This window comes from Panthera tigris, chromosome B3, assembly GCF_018350195.1.
Source record: "Panthera tigris isolate Pti1 chromosome B3, P.tigris_Pti1_mat1.1, whole genome shotgun sequence".
NCBI classification, from domain to species: Eukaryota; Metazoa; Chordata; class Mammalia; order Carnivora; family Felidae; genus Panthera; species Panthera tigris.
In genome coordinates, this window is record NC_056665.1 from 84,649,944 (window position 1) to 84,676,648 (window position 26,705).

The 26,705-nt window shown below is 34.9% G+C and overlaps 1 protein-coding gene across 8 annotated transcripts in view; it reads right to left on the reverse strand.

The window, feature by feature from the left end:
- RALGAPA1 (Ral GTPase activating protein catalytic subunit alpha 1) overlaps nt 1–26,705 on the reverse strand; it is a 269,354-nt gene that overhangs the window by 131,990 nt on the left and 110,659 nt on the right. For 5 of the 8 annotated variants that reach the window (XR_006218801.1, XM_042989569.1, XM_042989571.1 and 2 more), the window contains 8 exons: nt 20,373–21,935; nt 18,479–18,603; nt 17,267–17,483; nt 15,646–15,822; nt 4,342–4,494; nt 1,603–1,796; nt 1,269–1,367; nt 352–507 (listed from right to left, as the gene is read on the reverse strand). Coding sequence is in view for 7 of the 8 variants with exons in the window: in XM_042989569.1 (XP_042845503.1) it covers nt 352–507; nt 1,269–1,367; nt 1,603–1,796; nt 4,342–4,494; nt 15,646–15,822; nt 17,267–17,483; nt 18,479–18,603; nt 20,373–21,935 (2,684 nt within the window). In the remaining variant the exon portion in view is untranslated. Of the gene's footprint in view, nt 1–351; nt 508–1,268; nt 1,368–1,602; nt 1,797–4,341; nt 4,495–15,645; nt 15,823–17,266; nt 17,484–18,478; nt 18,604–19,597; nt 19,679–20,372; nt 21,936–26,705 lie in introns of all 8 variants that reach the window. The other 3 variants (XM_007073726.3, XM_042989575.1, XM_042989573.1) reach the window with 2 other exon arrangements.

Genomic DNA, 26,705 nt, shown 5'->3' on the forward strand with positions numbered 1-26,705 from the left:
TAGGACATTAAAATAAGATGTAGTCAGTCTAAGCAAAAGATGGTTTAATACTTTAAAGAAGCAAACTAGTTGTTACAACATTAGATGAAAGATACATTTAATAATCAAATCAATCCCCTAATTAATAGCTTTTCAACTATGTTTAGGAAAGACACATTTAATAATCAAGTCAATCCCCTAACATAACAGCTTTTCAACTATGTCTTAAGAACAAATGAGGTTACAAAATCAAAGACACTTATAAATAAATGACTACATAAGACTATTTTTAATTCTAGACCTTAAAAGAGTTAAATAATCAAGAATCAAAGGTAAACTTATAAAGCAATTGATTATAAAGTATATATTTACCTGATCAATATGAAGTAATCCACAATGCATTATATTGTAGAAATGTGTTAGAAAATCTCTATTTGGAGAAACATCTTGTCTTCTTTTCATTGTATTACAAATAAGTTTGTAAGCATGTAATTTACCTTGTTTATATTTATCAGTCAACATGGTTGCCTACAATTTAAAGATGTTGATTTTAATACTCAGATACTGTTAAAGTGATACAGCAAGCAATATATTTGCTTTCATTTATTTTTATGTTGGCCCAATTTCTTAATGAATTGAAATATCAGGATTACTGAAACTATTGTTATCATTAAAATGATACAACATAGGTTATGAATAACCACACACTGTTTCATTTAGGAAAATGCACCAAACGTATCAAATGACACTTAAAAAAATTAAAACTTCAAAAGTAGGGGTGCCTGGGTGGCTCAGCTGGTTAAACATCTGACTCTTGGTTTTGGCTCAGGGCATGATCTCATGGTTTGTGAGATCGAACCCCACATTGGGCTCTGTGCTGATAGCATGGGGCCTGCTTGGGATTCTCTCTCTCTCCCTCTCTTTTCCTCTGTCTCTGCCCCTCCCCTGCTCACGCTTTCTCTCTCAAAATAAATAAACTTAAAAACTAAAACAATGAAAGTACACAGCATATTCTTTGATATAAATTCGAGATTTATACTTCACTTAAATACAGTTAAAACATAATTTTCTATATTCACTTTTGTTTTATTAAATAAAAATGATGCACCAGTATAATAATTACGCTATGCCCGTTTTCCTCTCTATATAACCCGTAATGAATGACAAGTCACAAACCAAGTGTTCTAGAAAACTATACAAAAGTTAAAGAATCAAATGTTTAAAACAGATTACATATGTATTTATTAAATGAAACTTTTAAATTACAGATTTTTATATATTAAGCTTACCTTGAAAAGCCAAGGTGTAAGAATTCTCAGTGGAGGAATCAAAACTGGTGGTGAAGGGGAGGTCAGGTTATCAGTTGAAATGCCAAGATTATCTCTAATCTGTAATTTTCAAATAAAATGCAACAAATCTATGAAAACTGTTCTTCCAGTTTGTTTTAGCTTAAACTTGAGTTCAAGTCCAATTTCTATCACTAACTATATATTTAAACATGGTTCAGTGACTTTACCCTGCCAGGAACTAGTTTATAGTAAGGAGGTTGGGGGAGGGGGGGAGGGGCAATGTGGTCTAAGGCTTCTACGAATTCTTAAACTTTTCTTTTTTTCTTTTTTTTACCTTAGCTAGATTTTGCCAAAGCTCACAGAGGTAATCAAAAACTTGAGCATGTATTTCAGGATCCATAATAGCGTTGACATCTCCCAAAATGCCTAGCATTCTTCGCCACATTACAGTAGCAACATCAGCATGCCATCCTGTGAGTGTACCCCCTGCCATCACACTACAACATTCAGATGGAAATTCACTGATTTCTATAAAATAAACCAATACGTTGGTGTTAGTAATTTTTCTAAAGAATCACAAAAACAAGAAGGACTCAAATTAACAATCTTAAATATCTATAAAAGCAAATTTTAAAAATGTCAATAGGCACTAGTGTTATTTTTTCCTAATAAGATCAAAACCTCACCAGTTCGTGATTCCATATTATGGCAATAATTACTTATTCAATGGAACTTGTACTAGGATTTATCTAAGGAGGAAATGATGCTGATAGAGAAGTATATGGTTGACATAAAGATCATATTTGTAAGTACATACTCTCTCTTTATCAAATGACTACTTCAGGTTGTATCATCAAATTAATAGAAGATCGCAGGCTGAAAGCAGATCTTGTAGGAAGTCTTCATAAGCCTATTTCTTTGTACTTAAAACTTCCAAACAAATGTATTTCTATATTTCAAAACTAAATCAGGCTTAGCATTAAAAGGGATATTACTGTTATTATGTGATGTCACACAAATTATTTAATAACCTAATGCTATACTTCTCACTATGAAATAGATGGTTTAGCTAAATATCATTATAGGTCTCCTCCAACTTAAAAAACACCCATTATTCTATTCAGTGTATATAACAGAAAAGGCGAAATCATTACTAACATTATTCCTACTTGATAATATCTCAGTGTACTCATAATTTACAAGTTCATTCTTAATATATGCACATCCTTTATGCCTAAGTTTAACTTTTTTTTCTCTTTCTACATAAAGTATACAATGATCATATTATAAAAAAGTTACTAGTCTTTCATAATAATAAAAAATAACCATCTGGTGTAAGCTCATTGAAATAAAAGAAAAAAAAACACTGTAGTTTTAACCATCACTGTTAACATCTCCCTACTCTATGGAACCTTCACAATATGGTGAAAAATCAACTGATTTGTCTCTAACTTATCCCTCTCAAAAACAAAATTTTAAATAATTGCAAAGCCAGCAACAATGTGTGATCCTCCTTTGAATCCTGAATTGGGCTGGTAGTGGTGTGGTGTAGCTATAAAAGATATTCCTACTGAAACAACTGGGGAAATTTGACTTTGGATTAAAAACTGCAGTAATGGGGGCACCTGTGTGGTTCAGTCAGTTAAGCATCCAACTTTGGCTCAGGTCATGATCTCACCATTCCTGAGTTTGAGCCCCACATTGGGACTCTGTGCTGACAGCTCAGAGCCTGAAGACTATTTCAGATTCTTGTCTCCCTCTCTTTCTCTACCTCTCCCCCACTCATGTTCTCTCTCTTTCTCTCCCTCCGTCTCTCTCAAAAATAAACAAACATTAAAAAAAATTGCAGTGATGTTTCAATGTTAAATATGCTGAATGTGACCATTACAATGTGGTTATACAGGAAACACTAAAGTGTTTAGGTGTAAAGGGTCTAAAATTTGCAATTCACTACTAAATAGCTCATGAAAGACAAACAGAAAGAAAGAAAGAAACAGAGAAAGACAGAAATAAGACAGAAAGACAGAAAGGCAAGAAGGCAGGAAGGAAAGAAGAAAGAAAGGAGGAAAGAAAGAAAGAAAAGTGGCACGCCTGGGTGGCTCAGTCAGTTAAGCTTCCAACTCTTGATTTCTGCTCAGGTCATGATATCAGAGTCGTGATATCAACCAAGCCATGCATCTGGCTCTGCTCTGGGTGTGGAGGCTGCTTGGGATTTTCTCTCTCCTTCTCCCTCTGATCCTCCCCAACTTATGTGGAAATAAAAGCGGGGGGGGGGGGGGGGATGGCAGGGTTGTTTTTGTGCACGTGTGTATGTAGATACAGAAGGTGGTAAAATATTAACAACTGGTGAATTCATCTAAAGGCTTAATGTGTATTCATTTTACTAGTCTTGTAACTTTTCTATAAGTTAGAAATTTTTTCCCACTGTTGGGGAAAGAGACTAAAAACAAGGATGAACTAAAAACTGCATGCCAAAAGGAGGAAAGAAAAGGCCAAAATAATCCAGAAATCAGACCATAAGGGTTATGTAATTGCAAGATAAATGCATATTATGAGAATGAGTACCTTAAAACTATAAGGCCAGAAGTTATAGAGAGTAAATGTACTGCAGCACCAATGAAAACTGGCATTTTATATTATTCATTGTTTTGGGCATAATTGCAAAATGACGTTTTATCCTGATCCTTGTTACATTATTTAAGACTCAGCAGAAATAACTTTTATTAAAACTTGCAGTTTCTAAGGTTTCCTAGTCACTTTTTAACATTTACTTAAAAATACTTCCTGCTTTAGGAAATGGCATAATATCAATAAATGATAATTTAACACACAAAAATAATGCAATCACTAATGCCAGGACTGTAGTCAACTATAATAATACAACAAATATTAGACTATAAATATTTTTAAGAGCAAGAAAAAATGTTAAGTAACAAATTTCCAAAAGACTCACAAAAGTTCAGAAGACTTATAATACTCTATCTAATCAAAAGTTTAAGATGTCTAAATTAAGATCTCCTAAGACAAATGCCCTGAAAGGAAAAATGGCAAATATCTAATTTTCAAATATTGCCTAGGTCATCTGGCGTCTGAAGAACAGAATGGTGGAGCTTCTCATCAAGCTGCAGATCTTTCTGTTCCATGTGATCTATATTCAGTGTGGAAGGAGAAGGCGTCTGTGACCTGGATCCCAGAGCTGAATGGACTGGAGAAGCACTTTCTGAACCTGTAAATATAATTTCATAAACTTACCATAAAGAGAATATTCAATACTCTCTACCTAAGATGTAATGCTTAAAATCCCAATAAGATACAACTGAGAAGCATCAAAGGCCAAAGAGGTAAAGAAAATCATAATACTGTACACGATTTTGTATCTAGGGGTCTCATTTGATTTCTTCCAGGATACTAGAATGGAATCAGAACTGGGTATAGTAGTTAATAGAAGCCATCTGTGAAAGTGATAATGTCCATTCCTGATGCAGCTAGAGAAACTCTAGTACCCACTGCTACTCTATTTCACTTACTTCAGACCTGGGGCTATTCCTGAGAAGAACTTGCTCTGCATGGCTCTACATGCTACTATCATTGCTAGCCTGGTTTATGGTGGTCCCTGATGGTCCCCAGTCATCAATCTCCCTCTTACCCCTATTCCTTCCTCCCAGTCCATTCTTCATAAGGCAGCAAAAAGATCTAAAAATTAATCAGATGTTACTTCCTTACTTAAAATATTCTATGGCTCTTTACTGGCCATAGCATAAGCCCCAGCTTATTAGTGGGTTTTCCAGTCTTTCTTCAACTTTCTGATCACTCCATAATTCCCCTGTTACTTTTAAGTTCTAGCCACAGAGCTAGCCTTTTCCACATGTTTTTCCTTTGCATGGAGCCATAATCCTGTTCTTATAGGTCTGGTTAACTTCTTTTTATTTTTCAGGTCTTACTTTAGACACTTCTTCCTGAGAAGCCTACCCACTGTTGACCTACCCAGTGTGAATAAGGAGTCTCTGCCATATGCACTTGTACTTCCCCATTATACCACTTATAACACTGACTTGAAACACTGTTTAGTTTTAAATATCTTCACTAATGCAGAAACTCTGTAAAAACAGGGACTGTATCTACGTTATATACTGAAGTATTGCCAGTGCCTAGTGTAGTGTCTGGTACATAGCAGAAACTCATGTTTATTTAAATTATGTATAGCATAAATTAATACTTATTTAACACTTTGTGGTGGTTGTAGTGAGGTGATGCTACTACCAAGCAAGCCGCTAAAATATCAGGACCTTTCAACAGAAAATTAATAAAGAAAGATCAGCCTTAAATGACAGATTAGACCAGATGGACTTAACTCATATGTTCAGAACATTCTATCCACAGGAGCAGAATACATATTCTTCTCAAGTGTACATGGAACATTCTCCAGGATAGATCACATGTTAGGTCTTACAAGTCTTACTAAATTCAACAAGACTGAAATCATTTCAGACCACAACAATATGAAACTAGAAATCAACTACCAGAAGAAAACTAGAAAAACTACAAATACAGAGATTAAATATGTTTCCAAATACCGACAAAGTGAGTGAAAAATTAAAGGAAAAATTAAAAAATACATAGAAGCATATGAAAACAGAAATATGACATACCAATATCTACGGAATGCAGCAAAAATGGTTCTAAGAGGGAAGGTCATAGCAATATAGGTCTACCTCAAGGAAAGAGAAATCTCAAGTAAACAATTTAATTTCATACCTAGGCAAACTAGAGAAAAAAAAAGGACAAAACCCAAAGTTAGTAGAAGAGAAGAAATAATAAAGATCAGAACAGAAATAAATGAAATAGAGACTAAAAAGACAATAAAAGAGATCAATGAAACTAAGAGCTGGTTCTCTGAAAAGATAAAAATGACCTAAACGCATAAGAAAAGAAAGAAAACACATTACAACCAATACCACAGAAATACAACCTAGAGGAAACGGATGAATTCCTAGAAATTTATAATCTTCCAAGACTGAATCATGAAGAAAAAGAAATCTGAATGGACCAATCACTAGTGAGGGGATTGAATCCAAAATCAAAAATCTCCCAATGAACAAAAGTCCAGGACCACACAGCTTCATTCATGAATTCTCCCAAACATTGAAAGAACACTTAACACCCATCCCTCTTAAACTCTTCCATGTATTGAAGAGGAAAAAACTTTCTAACTCATTTTACGAGGCCAGTTTTATCCTCATACCACAACCAAACAAGGACATCACAAAAAAAAGAAAATTATAGGGGCGTCTGGGTGGCTCAGTCAGTTAAGCGACTGACTTCGGCTCAGGTCATGATCTCACGGTTTTTGAGTTCGAGCCCCGCATTAGGCTCTGTGCTAACAACTCAGAGCCTAGAGCCTGGAGCCTGCTTCTGATTCTGTGTCTTCCTCTCTCTCTGCCCCTCCCTCTGCTTGCAGTCTGCCCCCCTGTCTCTCAAAAATAAATAAACATTAAAAAAAAAAAAAAGAAAGAAAATTATAGGCCAATATCCCTAATAAACCCAGATGCAAAAATCCTCAACAAAATATCAATAAACTGAGTTAAAACAACACATAAAAACAATCATACACCATGATCAAGTGAGATTTATTCCAGGGAGACAAACATGGTTCAATATCCATAAATTGACCAATGTGATACACATTAACAAAAGATAAAAATTATATGATTATTCCCAAAGCAATCTACATATTCAATGCAATCCCTATCAAAGTAATACCAGCATTCTTCACAGAGCTGGAACAAATAATGCTACAATTTGTATGGAACCAGAAAAGACCCCAAATAGCCAAAGCAATCTTGAAAAACCAAAGCTGGAGGCCTCAAAATCCCAGACTTCAAGCTATACTACAAAGCTGTAATCATCAAGACAGTATGGTACTGGCACAAGAACAGACACTCAGATCAATGGAACAGAATAGAGAACCCAGAAATGGACCCACAAACACATGGCCAACTCATCTTTGACAAAGCAGGAAAGAATATCCAATGGAATAAAGACAGTCTCTTCAGCAAGTGGTGCTGAGAAAACTGGACAGCGACATGCAGAAGAATGGATCTGGACCAGTTTCCTACACCATACACAGAAATAAACTCAAAATGGATGAAAGACCTAAATGTAAGACAGGAAGCCATCAAAATCCTAGAGGAGAAAGCAGGCAAAAACCTCCTTAATCCTGGCCGCAGCAACTTCTTACTCAACACGTCTTCGGAGGCAAGGGAAACAAAAGCAAAAATGAACTACTGGGACATCAAAATAAAAAGCTTCTGCACAGTGAAGGAAACAATCAGCAAAACTAAAATTAGGGCAACCGACAGAATGGGAGAAGATATTTGCAAATGACATATCAGATAAAGGGTTAGTATCCAAAATCTATACAGAACTTATCAAACTCAACACCCAAAAAACAAATAATCCAGTGAAGACATGGGCAAAAGACATGAATAGACACTTCTCCAAGAAGACATCCAGATGGCCAACCGACACGTGAAAAAATGCTCAACATCACTCATCATCAGGGAAATACAAATCAAAACCACAATAAGATACCACCTTACACCCCTCAGAATGGCTAACATTAACAACTCAGGCAACAACAGATATTGGCAAGGATGCAGAGAAAGAGGATCTCTTTTGCATTGTTGGTGGGAATGCAAGCTGGTGCAGCCACTCTGGAAAACAGTATGGAGGTTCCTCAAAAAACTAAAAATAGAACTACCCTACGATTGCACTACTAGGCATTTATCCACAGGATACAGGTGTGCTGTTTTGAAGGGACACATGCACCCTCATGTTTATAGCAGCACTCTCAACAATAGCCAAAGTATGGAAAGAGCCCAAATATCCATCAATAGATGAATGGATAAAGAAGATGTGGTATATATACACAATGGAGTATTACTCGGCAATCAAAAAGAATGAAATCTTGCCATTTGCCACTATGTGAATGGAACTAGATATGCTAAGTGAAATAAGTCAGTCAGAGAAAGACAAATATCATATGACTTCACTCCTATGAGGACTTTAAGAGACAAAACAGATGAACATAAGGGAAGGGAAACAAAAATAATATAAAAACAGGGAGGGGGGCAAAACAGAAGAGACTCATAAATATGGAGAACTAACTGAGGGTTACTGGAGGGACTGTGGGAGGGGATATGGGCTAAATGGGTAAGGGGCATTAAGGAATCTACTCCTGAAATCACTGTTTCACTATATGCTAACTAATTTGGATGTAAATTAAAAAAAAAAAATTAAATTTAAAAAATTATATGATTATTTCAGTAGATAAAGTATCTGAACAAACTTCAACACCCATTGATGATAAAAACCTTTCAACAAACTAGGTATAAAAGGAAGGTACCTCAATATGATAATAAAGGTCATATATGACAAACGAGCATCATATTCCATGGTGAAAACGTGAAAGCTTTTCCTCTAAGATCGGGAACAAGACAAAGATGCCTTTGTCTTTTATTCAACAAAGTATTGGAAGTCCTAGCCAGAGCAATTAGGTAAAAAGAAAAAAAAAAAAAATAACTGGCACACAAACTGGAAAGGAAGAATTAAAACTGTCACTCCATGCAGATTGCATATACGAAACCCTTAAGATTCTACCGAAAAACTGTTAGAATAAATGAATTCAGAAAATGGCAGAATACAAAATATGTTTTTTAAAAAAATCTGTGTTTCTATACACTAATAATGAACCATTAAAAACAGAAATAAAGGGGTGCCTGGGTGGCTTGGTCGGTTAAGTGTCCAACTTGGGCTCAAGTCATGATCTCACAGTTGGCAAGTTCAAGCCTGCGTCAGGCTTGTGCTGACAGTTCAGAGCCTGGAGCTTGCTTCGGATTCTGTGTCTCCCTTTCTCTGCCCCTCCCCGGCCACGCTCTGTTTCTCTCTCTCTCTCTCTCTCTCTCTCTCTCTCTCTTAAAAATGAATAAACATTAAAAAAAAAAAACTCATTTATAATCACATCAAAAAATACCTAGGAGTACATTTAACCAAGGAGGTAAAAGACTTATATACTGAAAACTATAAAACACAAACGAAAGAAACGGAAGAAGACACAAATAAATGGAAAGATATTCCATGCTCATAGACTGAATAAATATCATTAAAACGTCTATATCACCCAATGCAATGTACAGATTCAATGCAATCGCTACCAAAATACCAATAGCATTTGTTAGCGAACTAGAACAAATAATTCTAAAATTCTAAAGACTGAATAGCCAAAACAATCTTGAGAAAGAACAAAGCTGGAGATATCCTGCTCACTGTTTCATACTATACTACAAAGATGCAGTAATTAAAACAGTGTGGTATTGGCATAAAAAATCAAGATTAAGAGAACAGAGAGCCTAGAAATAACCCATACATATATGGTCAATTAATTTATAACAAAGTAGGGTAAAATATACAATGGGAAAAGGATAGTCTCTTTAATAAATGGTGTTGTGAAAACCAGACAGCCATGTGTGAACAAATGAAACTGCACCACTATCTTGTATCATATACAAAAATCAACTCGAAATGAATTAAAGGCTTGATCATATGGCCTGAAACCATAAAACTCTTAGAAGAAAACACAGGCATCAAGCTTCCTGACATTGGTCTTAGCAATGGTTTTTAGATGCCTCCTCAGGCAAGGGAAACAAAAGCAAAAATAAACAATTGGGACTATATCAAACTAAAAAGCCTCTAAACACTGAAGAAACCCATCAGCAAAACAAAAAGGGAACATACTGAATTGGAGAAGATATTTGCAAATCATGTATCTGAAAAGGGTCTAATAACCAAAATATATAAAGAACTCATATAACTCAATAAAAAACAATCTGATTAAAAATGGGCAGAGGATCTGAACAGATATATTTCAAGACACATGAAAAGATGCTCAACATCACTAAATATCAAGGAAGTAAATCAAAACCACAATGAGATATTACCTTACACCTGTCAAAATGATTATTATCAGAAAGAGAAGAAAATAACAAGTGTTGGCAAGGATGTGGAGAGAAGGAAACCCATGCGCATTGTTGGTGGGAACGTAAACTGGTGCAGCCGCTCTGGAAAACAGGGTGGAGGGTCCTCAAAAAATTAAAAATAGATCTACCCTATGACCCAGCAATAGCACTGCTAGGAATTTACCCAAGGGATACAGGAACGCTGATGCATAGAGGCACGTGTACCCCAATGTTTATAGCAGCACTTTCAACAATAGCCAAATTATGGAAAGAGCCTAGAAGTCCATCAACTGATGAATGGATAAAGAAATTGTGGTTTATATACACAATGGAATACTACTTGGCAATGAGAAAGAATGAAATATGGCCTTTTGTAGCAATGTGGATGGAACTGGAGAATGTTATGCTAAGTGAAATAAGTCATACAGAGAAAGACAGATACCATATTTTTTCACTCGTATGTGGATCCTGAGAAACTTAAGACCATGGGGGAGGGGAAGGGAAAAAAAAAATGTTTAGAGAGGGAGGGAGCCAAAACATAAGAGACTCTTAAAAACTGAGAACGAACTGAGGGTTGATGGGGGGTGGGAGGGAGGGGAGGGTGGGTGATGGGTATTGAGGAGGGCACCTGTTGGGATGAGCACTGGGTGTTGTATAGAAACCAATTTGTGGGGCGCCTGGGTGGCTCAGTCGGTTAAGCGTCCGACTTCGGCTCAGGTTGTGATCTCACGGTCCGTGAGTTCGAGCCCCGCATCGGGCTCTGTGCTGACAGCTCAGAGCCTGGAGCCTGTTTCAGATTCTGTGTCTCCCTCCCTCTGACCCTCCCCCATTCATGCTCTGTCTCTCTCTGTCTCAAAAAATAAATAAACATTAAAAAAAAATTTAAGAAACCAATTCGACAATATATTACATATTAAAAAAAATTAAAAATAGAGCTACCCTATGATCTAGCGATTCTACTACTGGATATCTATCTAAAGAAAACAAAAATACTAATTCAAAGAGATATTTGCTCCCCTATGCTCACTGCAGCGTTATTTACAATAGCCAAGGTATGGAAGCAACTTAAGTGTCCATTGATGGATGAACTGGATGAAGAACATGTGACTTATACATACAAAAGAATACTACCTAACCACAAAAAAAGAATGAAATCTTGCCATTTGCGACAACGTGGCTGGACCTTGAGGGGATTTTGCTAAGTGAAATAAGTTAGACGGAAAAAGACAAATACCATATGATTACATTTTTATGTGGAATCTAAAAAACAAAACAAACAGAACAAAATCCAGACTCATAGATACAGAGAACTGACTGGTAGCTGCCATGCCAAAGGAGAGGGGGGCATGGAAGAGGAAGGAAATTATCAAGTAAAAACTTCTAGTTATAAAATAAGTAAACAGTCATGGGGAAGTGAGGTACAGAATGGGGAATATAGTCAATAACACTGTATTAACTTTTGTCAAATCACTGTATGTTGTACACCTGAAACTAATATAATATTGTATGCAATTATGCCTCAATTAAAAAATATGTATTTGGTCTTTTTATTTAAGCTTCTTTCTAGCAATGAAATATCAATATTCTGGACTCAATAATTCTAAAACTCTGTCCCTGTTACCTCCTTTTATACAGTAAAGCAAAAACCAAGTAAATAAATTATGTATTTGTATTATTTTAATTCCACAAATGTGTCATTCCACACTGTTTATACAAATGTTTAAATATAACACAATAAATGCCTTAAAAAGAACATATAACGCTAAGAATCCCTTACTGAATGATAATCATGATTTCATTTAGGCTCAATTATGATACACAGTAGGTAGTCAATTTCCTTTCCTTCATTTGAGATTTGGAGTAAATTCATATGGCACAAAATCATATGTTAAAAGGTAGCTACAGAAATGTAAAAATTCTATACTTTAGTACAAACACAAACTATTGAGGGCATAATGAAAACAATCTCCTTAATACTCATCAAATATTTTATAAGTACACGACAAAAAAATCATCAGGGGCGCCTGAGTGGCTCAGTTGGTTAAGCGTCCGACTTCAGCTCAGGTCATGATCTTGTGGTTCATAAGTTCGAGCCCTACGTTGAGTTCTGTGCTGACAGCTCAGAACCTGGAGCCTGGTTCAACTCTCTGTCTCCCTCTCTTTCAGCCCCTCCCCAGCGCATGTGCCTGCCCTCCCTCCCTCCCTCCCTTTCTCTCTCTCAAAACTAAAAAAAAAAAAAAAAGGGGGGGCGCCTGAGTGGCTCAGTTGGTTGAATGTCCAACTTCAGCTCAGGTCACAGTCTCACCATTCCCAAGTTCAAGCTCCACATCAGGCTCTGTGCTGACAGCTCAGAGCCTGGAGCTTATTTCAGATTCTATGTCTCCCTCTCTCTCTCTGCTCCTCCCTTGCTCACGTTCTGTCTTTCTCTCTCAAAAATAAACATTTTGAAAAATAAAAAATAAACATTTAAAAAATCATCAGCCTTAGTCAAATGCTTTGTAATACAAATCTATTTCTCTTACTTCCATGTATTATTTTCATCCATAAAAATCTGATTCATTTTTTAGAATTAAAACTTAAGTAATTTTTTATTAAGATTACCTATTAGTGAATCATTACTGTCTTTAACTTTATTAGTAACAATCTAGAACACCTGACTTAAAGGTGTTCTCCTCTTAAAGAATGTATTTTTAAAATATAAGTATTGCTATATTAATATTTATCCATTAAATTTTTATCTCCTATATTAAGTTTCTGCTATAATTTCTGAAAATATTACAGGAAAATAAAAGATTTCATGACTATTAACATCCCTTTGATAGAACACAGCTATTCTTAAAAAGTTAACTGTGAGAATATACGCAAAATATACTTGAGAAAATAATCAAAGTGTGTTGAATAGTTTGTATATTGATTATATGCTGTTGTACTCTTTGCTGAATTTTATCTTTTAATTAGAACTTGATCCATGAACTGCTTTAGTTTCTTAAACACCCTTACACTATTACAAGTGGCACTAATCAAGAACAGAATTCCTTATACAACTTCCTAGTAGAGTCCTAGAAATGGTCACCATGTGTAGTAAATATAGGTTATATACATGTTAAAAATTCTTTGAAGTTCAATTATCCAAAACTCACATTGAGGCAAAAGGCCTAAAACAAGTTCTCTTTATATATTAAGTTTTTAGAATTGTTGTGGGGAACTCCAGTTTTGATGACTAAAGATAAATAAAAAAGAAAAAGTGAGGTCAGACTTCTTTCACATACTGTAGTCTTTTGAAAACATCACAGTCTGATTAATAGTCTGAGGGCTTTAAGAAAACTATAAGAAACCCATGTAGTTTACTGGAGAGCATGATGTTTAACTCCTCCTTCAAAATAGATGGTCCCCAGATTAAGGGACACGTATTGGTGGGATTCTTTTGAGTCACAGACTGGGAGGGTTGTACAGTGGATCTCTAAATCAGTTAAAAAACTTCTCAGCCATTTTATTATTTCTACTTTGAAAGTCCATTCTTTTCAAAGTTCATTAACTCTCTACACTGTCCAAATATCTAGAGTTTTGATAGTATTAAAATTTGTGTTACCGTAGAAAATAAACTTCCACATTTAGTTTTTTAAGTCACCCATTTTAACTGTACAGTTATATTAATTTGGCAATTGTATGCAGTCCATAATCAATAACACAATTGAAACAAAGAAATGTCCATCAGCATGAAAAGCTTTCTTGTGCCCAATTGCAGTTGATCCCCTGCTGACTCCCACCCCCCTAAGTAATTACTGACCTTTATCACTATAGTTTTGTCTTCTCTAGAATGTCCTATACATGGAATAATAAAGTACGATATATAGTCTTTTGTATTTGACTTCTTTCATCTAGCATGTTTTTGAGAATCAGCTATGGTTTCACATATGTTAATCTTTTTTTTTTTTTCTGAGTCCTATTCCAATGAATATTCAGTGAATTACTACATTACAATTTGATTGTCCATTCACTAGTTGCTGGACGCTTGAGCTGTTTTGAATTTTTAGCTACTGTGAATAATGCTATCATGAAGTTCCAAATACAGCTGCCAGAGGTAAATACCTAGTAACAGTCATGAGGTAAATGCATGTTTACTTCTAAAAGACACTGGCATATTTTGGCAGAGAAACCTTACCATTTTGCATTCCCATGAGTGACATGATACTCCCAGTTGTTCTACATCCTCTTCAATATTTGGTATTATCAGTGTTTTTAACTTCAGTTGTTTAATTATATGTATAGTGGTATCTCGTGGTTTTTATTTACATTCTCTACTAGTAATGTTGAACATCTTATTTTAAAAACAACTACAATAACAGCTGTTTACTATAAAATAAGAATTTTCCCTAGTATTTCTCTCTGAGTCATTTAAATTCTGTAATAATGGGACTATGATCTAACTCAGTTGGCTCCTGTCCTCCACTCAGTCTCTATTCTTTAATGGGGCAGGTTATAGTTCTTAGTAATCCTGATAGGAAGTGGAAAAGAAGGGGTAAGATGGGAAAACAAAGGATGGGTTTCTGCCCATCAAGGATTCCACCGGTCAAACTTCATGTTTGATGTGGCTGAGGAACTGTGCCTGACAAATTCAGACAAGCAGAAATCAGTATTTAGTCTTGCAAGTTCCAATGAACCACAGGATACAATATTGATACCTAAACTGGAATCACCCATCAAAAGGCATCAAACTACAGTGAGAACCAGAATGAATTTGGATCACAGAATGGAACCACTGAACTATGAGCTAGAAACTGCTCAGGATCCCTCTGGTCACTGCACTAACCTTGCAATAATGTGACCCTGCATTTCATGAGTAAATTTCTTGGATTCTACTCATCATATATTTAACTGCATTTTAAAAATTGCTGAAAAGAATAATTTACTGTTGTATGAACATAGAATATTGGTATATTAGTAAGTAGGCCTTCTACTAGGCAGTATTCCCTACAGTTTCTATAATAAATACTTTGCCAAAGAAATCTATAAAAATCTAGGCTAACTCTGAAAGATAATGAAAAAGAGATAGTACTTCTCAACTACTTTTTGGTTATCATTTAAACATCACTGCAGGAAATGCAGTGATGCAAACACATATAACATTTTGTATATAATACTGGGAGTTCAGCTAATTCCCCAAAACTTATCCATGTAGACTCCTGGTCAAGAAACTCTTACATTAATGTGTTTTTTCCTCCACTTTTCTATAAAGATGAATGAAAAAAAAATAGTACTTAAACAGTAATAATACTTAAAACCTATCAAATAAAATCCTAAACATATTCTTTGGTGGCTTAAAAAAATACATTTAAGGAAGACATTCCCTTGAGTAAGTTTACCAGTAACCGTTGCAACTTCAGCGGAGAAAGCTTGTTGATTAAGACTGCTTGTTTCAGAATCCAACTGAAGTGTGGTTAGACTAGCCACTTCTTGCTCTTCAGCACTTTGGTGATGGCCAGAACCTGAGTCCACATCAGCAGAGGATGCAATCCCAGCATCAGCTCCAAAGCCAAAATCTATAGGAAGAAGAAATGCTAGTACATAGACGTCTCAACCATGAAACAAAAATATTTACAAAAGACACAGCTACTTCAGCAAAATGATTAAACATTAACATTCCCCTAAATCTATTCTATTTACATACCACTCAGGCAAGTGCAAATAATTTTAAGAGTTGGAAGTTTATAATTAGAGATAAATTGTGGGGTGCTTGGGTGGCCCAGTTAGTTAAGTGTGTGACTTCAGCTTAAGTCATGATCTTGCAGTTCATGAATTTGAGTCCTACGTCGGGCTCTGTGCTGACAACTCAGAGTCTGGAACCCGCTTCGGATTCTATGTCTCCCTCTCTCTCTCTGCCCCTCCCCTACTCATGCTCTATTTCTGTCTCTCAAAAAATGTATAAACATTAAATAAATTTTTTAAAGGTTCTCATAGCTTATTACTAACAGTAATGATTAAACATGCATATGATGTATCATCACTATTATCTATGTTTTTTGATAGCTGGTAATACGCTTTTCAACTACAGATATATGTAATAAAAATGGCACACATACAGTAAAAACCATTTTTCTCTAAGTCATATATTCCAGCCTGAGATAAGAGTAATATATGAGGGCAGGAAACATGTTTCTCCAATGCATCTCCCAGCTCTTCATTAACGTGGTTCCCAAAGTTTTCATGTTTCTTTTGTTTGTTTTTAGTTTATTTTGAGACAGAGAACGAGTGTGAGCAGGGAAAGGAGAGAGAGAGAGAGACAGACAGACAGACAGAGAATATCCCAAGCAGGCTACACATTATCAGCGGGGAGGCCAATGTGGGGCTCAAACCCATGAACTGTGAGATCCTGACCTGAGCTGAAACCAAGAGTCAGATGCTTTACCGACTGAGCCACCCAGGCGCCCCCACGTTCTTTTTTTAAATATCGGTACTCTTCACTGCCAAGTGTATATAGCTAGCTATGTAGTAGTGATACAGCACCAAATAATACCACTGCTGTCATTTTAATATGAAGTGATTATTCAAGAAAAGGTCTGAGTAATTTAACATTGAACATAATTGTATTGAACATACTGAAGCACTGAACATAACTAGACAGTGGTTTGCAAAGAATGAAATAGTGCCAACTCATAACCATGACTGTCCTTTATTCTAATATCAAGTCAATTTTAATTTTTTTTCCTTTGTACATGTTTGGTCTTAGAATACCATTTGTTTTATGAAAGGACAGTGGTTTTTTGTTTTTTAAGTGTCTTTAATTTAGTTTGGTGAAATAAAGTGGTCCCAACTTGAAGTGATTCCCTAAAACTTCCTTTGGAATTTCACTGAAAAATGAAATCAAAATACATGGGAACCCCATATAAATAACAGAGAGGAAGGTGATGGTTATATAATCCATAAGTCTCAAACAGAAAACAATCAACAAAAAACCATATTGCTCAAACAGAAAAAGATACTTGCTGTCAAATTTTCGGCCATCGTATTGGAAAGCGCTGAAAGAATCCGAATGACTATCTGAGCTGATAAGATCACTGCTCCCTGCACTGGCAGGAGAAGTCCATTCTGAGGGCACACCTGGGTCATCAATAGGGCGCATTTGGTTTTGCTTGTTTAGAACATCAGGAAGGTCTTTGGGAATTTCAAGACTGCCTGGACTACTTCCCCTTCTTGTCATAGTCTAAAAATTCAAGAAACATTTTACCATTAAAATTTCTTCTTGTCATTAAACATCTGAAATACTGAATTGCCAAGACAATCATCACAATAAATGTTGAGGTTTAGGGCCTGAGTTAGGAGGGTGAAAACACACTAACTAAATAATCTATGTAATTGTATGGAGCCATAACCTGAACTACTGTTGGTTTATCTAAAGTAGAGACCCAGTTATTATATGGTACTGGGCCTGAGACTCTTAAGCCTCAAAAGGATCTATAGATTCAAGTTAAGACCGTAGAAAGAGCAAAGTATTTAATTCAAAAAAGCAGCAGCAAATAGAGATAGTGGAGGGAGGAAAAAATGATGGCAAAGAGGTTATTCTATAATGATTATATATAATGATTTAAAAAAAATTTTCCCATTCAAGGAAAAAAATGAAACTGAAAATAAAAGGGAAACGTAATGGAGCTACAGACATTCACTAAAGATTGAAATCCAAATGGAATAGGACCATTTAAATAAAGCAATTCCACATGTATTTCTTTCCTTAATAATTAAGTATTATTAGGGGTAAAATTGGTTCTATTTTCATTTTGCCATAATTCTAATACTCAAAACAAAGATAACTTTAAAATCTACTCTAAAGTTATCTGTAATTATTAAGCAATCAATACTTATGCTATCAACTTATGGGAGTTGGGCCAGAAGACCTCTTTCTTGCTAAGGGTTGGCAGTGGGAAGGAAGAGAACCTATGAGCAAACATGAAAAGCAAAGGGAAGACGAGGAAGGTAGGGGCTTATTCCTAAATAGGTAAACAAATAGGTATTCTAATCTTTTACCCTGGTCAAAACTATAAGCCTATTTGTTTTAGATCTTTGAATAAAAAATACTACAAAAATATAAATTTTAGAGGAAGGTTGTTTGAATGAAAATTTACACACACACAAAAGTATGTATCTTTTAATTTCTCTACTCTCCTCGCTAAAACCAAATAAATAAAATAAAACAACACTTACTGAGGCATTACCACTTCGAAGTCGTTCTGCTATAAACTCATCCATCAGATCAGGAACATTAGCATTGCTGCTGCCAATATCACTATTAAGAGGGGGCAGTTTTGGGCTCATGTCCTCTTTATTGACTAAAAATAAATAAATAACTATATATAGTGAGAAAAGACTTAACTGCATTTCCTAAATTTGAAACAAATAACTCAAAACAAATTACCTATGCCATATCAATTATTTGCCAAACATGCATTTATGAATAATTTCTCTCCTTTTAGATTTAATTTTAAGAATTAGTAAATTGATATTTACTTTATTTAACTAAGCAGATGTTAGTCAATCTTCAGTATGACCTTAAACAGCAAGAAAGCTGATAGATAAGCACTAGTTGGAGTTAGGTTAATATTGCCTATAAAGAAACTGGTATATTTATCTGTCTTCCTGCCTCTATGCTGCTTCTTAGGGCCTTAATAATTTAGAATTCCATTCTTCCCCAAGGAATATTTGCAAGAAATCTATCCCTTCAATCTACGCACATCTCAGTAGGACAGAAATGCATTTAAGCTTAGATAAATAATCTATAATTGTGACATAATGTCATTTCAGTTCACTACAAAATCTAATTTCATTGTTTTAAGAAAAAAGGTTTATTTTCACAAAGGTTTTTCTATATAAAAAAAAACCCACAAAAGTTATTTTGATTTTTTTAATGACTACATTAACAAGAAAGTTTTAAACTTGGGAAACAAACTTATAGAAAAAATGATATTTATTTATTTCACATTATGCTGTTGAAAAGTTAATTTCTCTGCAATTAAAAGAAAATCAGCATTGCTTACATTCCTAATAAACTAAAAAGCATTTCAGGTTAAGAAAATACACTGGTCAAAAGTTCATTGTGAAATACCATTATCTTTATATTACTGGCCAGGCTTTGCTAAGCTGTCAAATACTGCCCTCAAGTGGCATTAATGGCTCAATGCAAGATGCATTATACAGCATTCTGTTAATCATGCTAACAAAACCATGTTAAACAAACAAAATCAAAACCTACCTTACTGCTGAAAGTTAATTTTCTATATTTGTAAAGTTATTTTAATTTGAATCAAGATAAGAGAAGACAGTTACCATAATCTTGCTTTCTGTAATCTGTCCATAGAGGTTCCATATTAAAATCATGATTGGCTATCATGAAACCTTTATGTACATCTAAAATCTCAGAAAAAAGAAAAGTACTGGTAAGTGTTTTAAGGACTTGCATTCTATACAAATGAATGCAAAACTAAGAAGCCTGCAGCATGTTTTCAAATGGCTTAAAGGTAACTAAATCCACTTTGAAATTTAAGAAATAATTTCTCCTTCAATGATAACTAAAAAATGTTAGTGTTGGTTGTACGACCTTGATTTCCATTATGTTATGTAATATCAAAATAATACTCTTCCAAGAAAAAAGATAAAACCAAGTATATCAATCATAAAAGTAAATGAACTCAATCAGCTATAGCTGGTGCCCTTTTAAATATAAACTATAGGGGGCCAGGGAAGAAAGTATTCCAACTACTTAGTAAACTTAATTTCATGTCTCATGTAGTGCATACTCAGGAAAATATTTGATTTAGATAGCCTCTGAAAGGTCATTAAAATTTTCCTATTTTCTTCCTCTTTCCTATCTTGTTCAGCAGCAAAGAGGTTTAACTAAATGCCTTATAAGGGAAATTAGTAATTTAAATAAACATTTTATGCTGGGAAAAATACAGCTGGGAAAAGGCGCATGCATAACCAAACAGAGAGAAAGCAGTGACCATCCCAAAGCTTTTTGATTGCTTATAGCTTGCTTCAGTTGCATTAAGCCAAACTGGTGCTGTCTTTCTCCTTTTGCGCTCTGCACACTGTTAGTGCTCACCTGCAGCTTTCCTTCCAAAATAGCCCATTACATGACTGTACAGATCCCTCAGTGGAGCCTCTGGTGGCATTCTGTTCTGCCTCTGTGGGGAAACATTTGCCTTCGGCTTCGAAAGAGCATGTACAACAGTTTTATAAACGCCACCCAGGGAGCCCTGCTGTAGTCCTGCCTCATGACTTGATGACCTAAGAGTACTACGACTACCTAACTGATTACTTGCAATTCCTTCTTTTTGTAATATAGTGGTGGGAATCTCTGTAGATTCCTTACTTGTTTTGCTACTTACTGATGCTGCACCAACTGAATCTAGAGGCCTGTACACACCAGGCTTCACTATCTCTGTAAAACTATTTGAGCTGGCATGGGGGTTGCTGGTGCTGCTGTTGCTATTACTACTACTACTACTACTACTACTACTAAAACCACCAAGCTTCCGTAGTCTCATCTTCCATGGAGCCTCTTTGTTTTCCAGAGGATTATAAAACTGAACTGACTCAGTAGATGGTCTAAAAGTAACATGAACAGTATTTCGTTTTTTAGTAGTAATTTTCATGATTTTGGCTCTAGGAGTTACTGTTTCAGACAAGCTCCTTTTAGTTGGAGAAAGCTTGCTAGTGTTTGTAACATGAGGCAGTCTGTGGTTAACAGGTGTTTTTAGTGTAGTTTTCTTGGCATGCATAACATGTGGGACAGTGATTTTTTCATTAATTTGCACACCCTTAACCTTTTCAGCTAGTGTTGTATCTACACAGGCATCTAATTCTGTGGCTGTTTGTCTATACAGGTGTTTCCTCATTTCTTTATCACAAGGGCTACCTGAACTAGGTTCTGATGACTGTTTATCACTGTTTAGTTCCTTAGCTTTTTCATAAGTTTTTGTTCTCATAAAACTGTCTAACTGGTTAGGTGCAATACTACTCATGAAGACAGCTGAGTTTGGTTCTTTTTGAAACTGAATGTTTTCAGGAGTCCCAACAAAAGAGGTGATATTTTCTGATTTACTTTCCTGGTCTATGTATTCTAATTTATCTAAGGATGACTGTTCATCCCTATTTACTCCAACAATCAATTCCTGAGAAGCTACATCTTTACCTAACTCATTTCTACTATGATTTTCCTGGTTTTCCTTAAAATATTCTTTCAGGGAGGAAAGAAGATCGTCATCTCCTTCAAGGTCAATGTACTGGATTTGTTCAAAAGCTGAATCTGCAAGTTCTACCGGATCTATTAAGTGACAAAGATGATCATATATGCTATCACCAACTTCCAGAGAAGACTCTCTACTATGAGTATCAGTGATGTGGCTTTCAGTGGATCTAGTTATTGAAGAAGCCTCTGTGGAACTCTGCAAGCTTGGCGCATGACGGGATGAACTGTCAATGACAGGAACTGCACCTTTGGCTCGTTCAACAGTGAATGGTTCCAAGATGTCAGAAGTGCTGCTACTTCGAGGCAATGGCTGTTCCTCATTCAAAGCACCAAAAACTTCATTTCCAGTGTCTTCACTTTGTGAAAAATGTCTGACTCTAGTTGGGCGGGGAAGTATTTGAGCATCATCAATATCTGTAAAAAAGAAAAATTATGAACAGTAGAAACTATATGAACATGAAAAATATAGGATTAATTTCAACCATACCCTAAGCATATGCTTAAAATAAAAAAAATTCTGAGTTTTTTTTTTGTAAGCTCAATGAAATAAAATCTATTAAAAGTAGAAATCTGTTTTTAAATAACGATGGGCACAAGCCAATAAAGCATGTAGTGTCAATGAATTAGAAAACTATCAGAATACATTTTAAAATGTTAACATGCATAGTAACAGTGAGGTGATGAAACATTTGGAAGTGCAGTTAAAGATAGAGCTGTGCCAATACATAAAGCAATTTAAACTTACTATTCAATTTTTTCTACTTAAGTTCTAAGCAGAAAAAAGTAACTCTTAACAAAGAAAGCTGATCTAAGTATCCCATTGCAGAATCTTATAGGGTCTCATAAATTCTCATTTCTTCCTTGCCAGGCAAGAGGCATTATCTTTTCTTCAAATCTTGCCTATTTGATCACATATTGCAAATGGGAATCTCCACCCTCTTCCACAAGTTCTCTGTGCCAGGAAACAGTTCTACTGAGGTGTTTTGCTTTATTTTTTTTATACCATTAAAATTTATTCATCCTATCAAATAAAATACATGGTTAAAAAATTAGTTGTATTCTTCATTCTCACAAACACCACTTAATCTTCTAGCAAGAAACCTTCTTTGCCTATCATTGGCACTTTCCATTAAACAAGCATTAAACCTTAAAAACTGTATCTATGTCTTCTTACATCTCTAAGAATCATAGATTTTAGAGTCAAAATGGACATTACAGATTATCTAATTCTCTTACTGAAGAAACAGAGGCCCAAAGAGGTGAAGCCATAAAGTATGAGAAGCCAGATTACTGTTCCATATCACTGCATTGTTTTCGCTGCTAAGTATATGGTAAATCCTCAAAAATATTTTTAAAATTGAAAATCACAAGATGAAATACTATTAAAGTGTACAGATATATGCAAATTAGAAATTTTAGAATGAAAATACAGTGCCTAGAAATCCACTCTGGCCTTTACATTACCAAGAAATAACTAAAAATTTTGTTTTTGCAAGGCAGCAAAATATTATGAAAAAAGGACAAAGAGTCAAAAAGTCAGATGTTGTTACTCATTAGGCTTGTAATGCAAAGGCTAAAAGTAACAGGACCATAACTGAAAATGAGAAGATTTACATTCAGAGCAAAACAGTGACTTCCCTAAGATCACATACTAACTTACTGACTGTGCTGGGTCTAGAACTTAGGTTTTCTTACTCCAGACTCTGAAAACCAGTGTTCTCATTTATAAAATGGGGATAGCAATTCAAAATATTCTTGGGATTCATGTTATGAATAAAAGGAGGCTGGGGGCATATAGGTGGCTCAGTCAGTTAAACATCTGCCTCTTGATTTTAGCTCAGGTCATGATTGGATGGTTCATGAGATCGAGGCCCACATCAGGCTCTGTGCTGACAATGTGGATCCTACTTGGGATTCTCTCATCCCCTCTCTCTCTGCCCCTCCCCTGCTAGTGCTTTGTGTCTCTCTCAAAATAAATAAATAAACTTAAAAAAAAAATGAGGCTGGTCCTTCTATTTTACCCATATAGCCCTTTTTGTACAAAGTCCAAAAGAAGCTACTTTATACACAGATTCAGATCAAAAGAAGTTTGTATTATGACAAGATTCCACTATATTCCTGAAGATACACATTTAGATTCTAAGCACAGGTCAAACACACAATACCTCTAGAAGTTAAGACAGATTTTATTTTATCATTAAGTTGAGGAAAATATAATATTCTAAAAACGACACTGGATTTCTTCATACACGCCATTTAGTAATTCTTTTAAATGAAAAAAGTGAAACAACTCCTCAGAAACCAAACATTTATGCATTTATACCCATTATTTACTATGGCAGAAGATAATGAATGCTTATTTGTGTGTCTCAACGAATGTAAGTATCTTGGTTTTATTTTATCTCCCATAATAGATCAGATCATAAGAACCTCTGGCTAGAGGACAGAGATTATATTTAACACGTACTCCAAGTTCCTTTCCACAAAATATCCTAATAGGAGTTAGCAAAGGATAAAGACTATCTTCATTTTCTATAAAAATTCTTAACAATTTTATAGTTATTTTATCAGCCCCAATTCAAAATTAAAATCCTAAAACCTTTTTAAATACCAATGTTATGATCCTAGCAAATACATGAACCTCAGAAAAAAAGCAGAATATTAGTTTAAAATTTTAAGTTCCTTTACTGGTATTTCATAATTTTTCTACTCTAAACAAGCCATTAAAGATTACTGTGAAGTTCTCTTTTTAAGAATTTCTTCCCCAACCCAGTCCTCACCTTGCAAAGCAAATTTAGCCATTATTTCAGTCTGTTTTTTTCCTAATTTTTTTTTATCACATATTAATACCTAAAATTCTTATGCAAGTTTAAGAGGGCAAGAGCTTAAAAAAAAAAAAGAAACAATATTTTTCTATCAGCAATGTACTGTTAGAGAATTTAAATAAAAACCAATATTTAAGTTTTTAAATATAGTTCTTACATAGGCATATAAGAATACTAACTGCATAACATCAAAAAAGAAAATAATTGTTGACAGGAAATCAATGTCAGCAATTAAATTAAGCATAATTAATTCTAGCAGACCTTAAATTTAAAGAAATGCCTGTATACCTGTATTCTGTTAAGGAGAAAAATACTAAATGACAGCTAAACCATATAGTCTTTTCTACAAGCTAGGCATTGTTACAAGCATCTAACATATATTAACTCACTTAATCCTAACAACACCACCGTGATATAAGTGTTGTTATCCCCATTTTATAGATGAAGAAACTATTTAAGTGTAGCCTGAGGCTACACAACTAGCAAGTGGAGAGCTGGGATTTGAAGGCAAAACTTAGTCCACATTCTAAATATCCTGAATACATGTCACATATTCATAAGGTAATTCATTAATTTTTTTAAGATGGCAAAAATTAATGTATTAAAAAATTATGAAGTGGCATAATGATTTATCTGTCTAAAGATAAGAATTTTAGAAATAAAAAATCAGTCAAATATAAACATTAGTAAATTATACAGAAGAAAACAACTAAAAAACTTTGTAATGGTTTGCTGAAAATAACAGTGGCATCAGGTTTAAACGAAAATGGTCTTCAAAAAAATTATGCTGCTTGTATTTTACCTTGAAAAATAGCAGCCTCTAAATTATTTGAATCTAAAATAATACTAAAGTACTAAATGAGCAAAACAAGAAAAAAGTTTTTTAACAAATCAAAACACCTTTTGAACATGTATAAAATGCTTCCTATAGAGCCTACAAAGTATTAGAAACGCCCAGTTTCAACTCTGGATTTCCTTAATAATGTTTAGTATGAAAGTGTTGGAAATTATTTGTGGATTAAATAGTTTGTTTTTCTGGTGGCGCCTGGGTGGCTCAATTGGTTAAGTGTCCAACTTCAGCTCAGGTCATGATCTCGTGGTTTGTGAGTCTGAGTCCTGGGTCAGGCTCTGCACTGACAGCTTGGAGCTTGGAGCCTGGAGCCTGCTTTGGATTGATTCTGTGTCTCCCTCTCTAGCTCTGCCCCTCCTCCACTCACACTCTGTCTCTCTCTCTCTCTCAAAAATAAATAAACATTTAAAAAAATAAAAAAAAAATAATGAAGCACTGTTAAATTTTAGCAGCCTGTGTAACATGACCTAGACAGACTAGAGTTCTAATAGCAAAAAGTATGACAAACAAATTAGCAATTTTAAGAACTCATTCAAAGAAAGGTTTGTAAACTTAATTTCCGGTGAGAATCCCACACAATTAGAAAATAATAAGAAACAGTTGCAAAAGTATGAAGAAAGTCAGGTGCCCACGTGCTTATGTTTTTTAAATTCCTTCTTTCATTAAAGTATTATTTTTGGCAATAAAAGTTAATTTGCTTAACAATTACTGAGATTTCTGGCTTCTCTCTAATCCATTTATCAGGAAAATGGAGACTGTTCAGCCTAAGTTACCAAATGCTTAAAAGTAAGTGCTTAAAAGTAAGTTACACTTAAAACTTAGTGTAAGAATAAAGGACAGGGAGAGCATGCTTGCCTAGACACCTCTATTACTTGTAGAGCTTTAAAAAAAAAAAGTGCTTGTACAACCTCCACAATATTCTATCAAAACCTGAGGCAGATGCCTGGGAAAAAATATTATTTCAATTGTTACACATGAGTCTGTCATTAAGAACTAATGAGAATGATATACAGCAAATGCCTTTGAACTAGTCCCCAGAGCTTAAGAAGAACTCTTCAAGGATATTCAGCTATACAACTAGTTTAGTTTATATAAAGCTGTACCATATAGCATCACACAACAGTGTAGGGAAAATGGACACCTAAACAAGAATACTGGAGGAGAAAAAAGGGCTGGATGGAGATAGGGTACTTTGAAAACTGATGGTCCATTTAAAAAAATCTTAGTGTTAAAAATAAGAGGAATTAAACAGAGTTTCCTTTTATCCTCTTAAGTATTCAAGAGTATCAGGTAAATATTTTTCTGGAGAACTCTACTTCTAACCAAGAACTAGAGTGACTGTATGTATTTTCATTGTTTTTTTGGTGAAGCCAGTTACAGAAACCTCAACTCCTGACCTTAAATAATGTGCTCAGGAAATATTTTGAGTTCATTAAGCCTGTTCATATGAGGGAGAGATATACAACTACGAAAAACCTTTTTTCCTGGGGCGCCTGGGTGGCTAAGTCA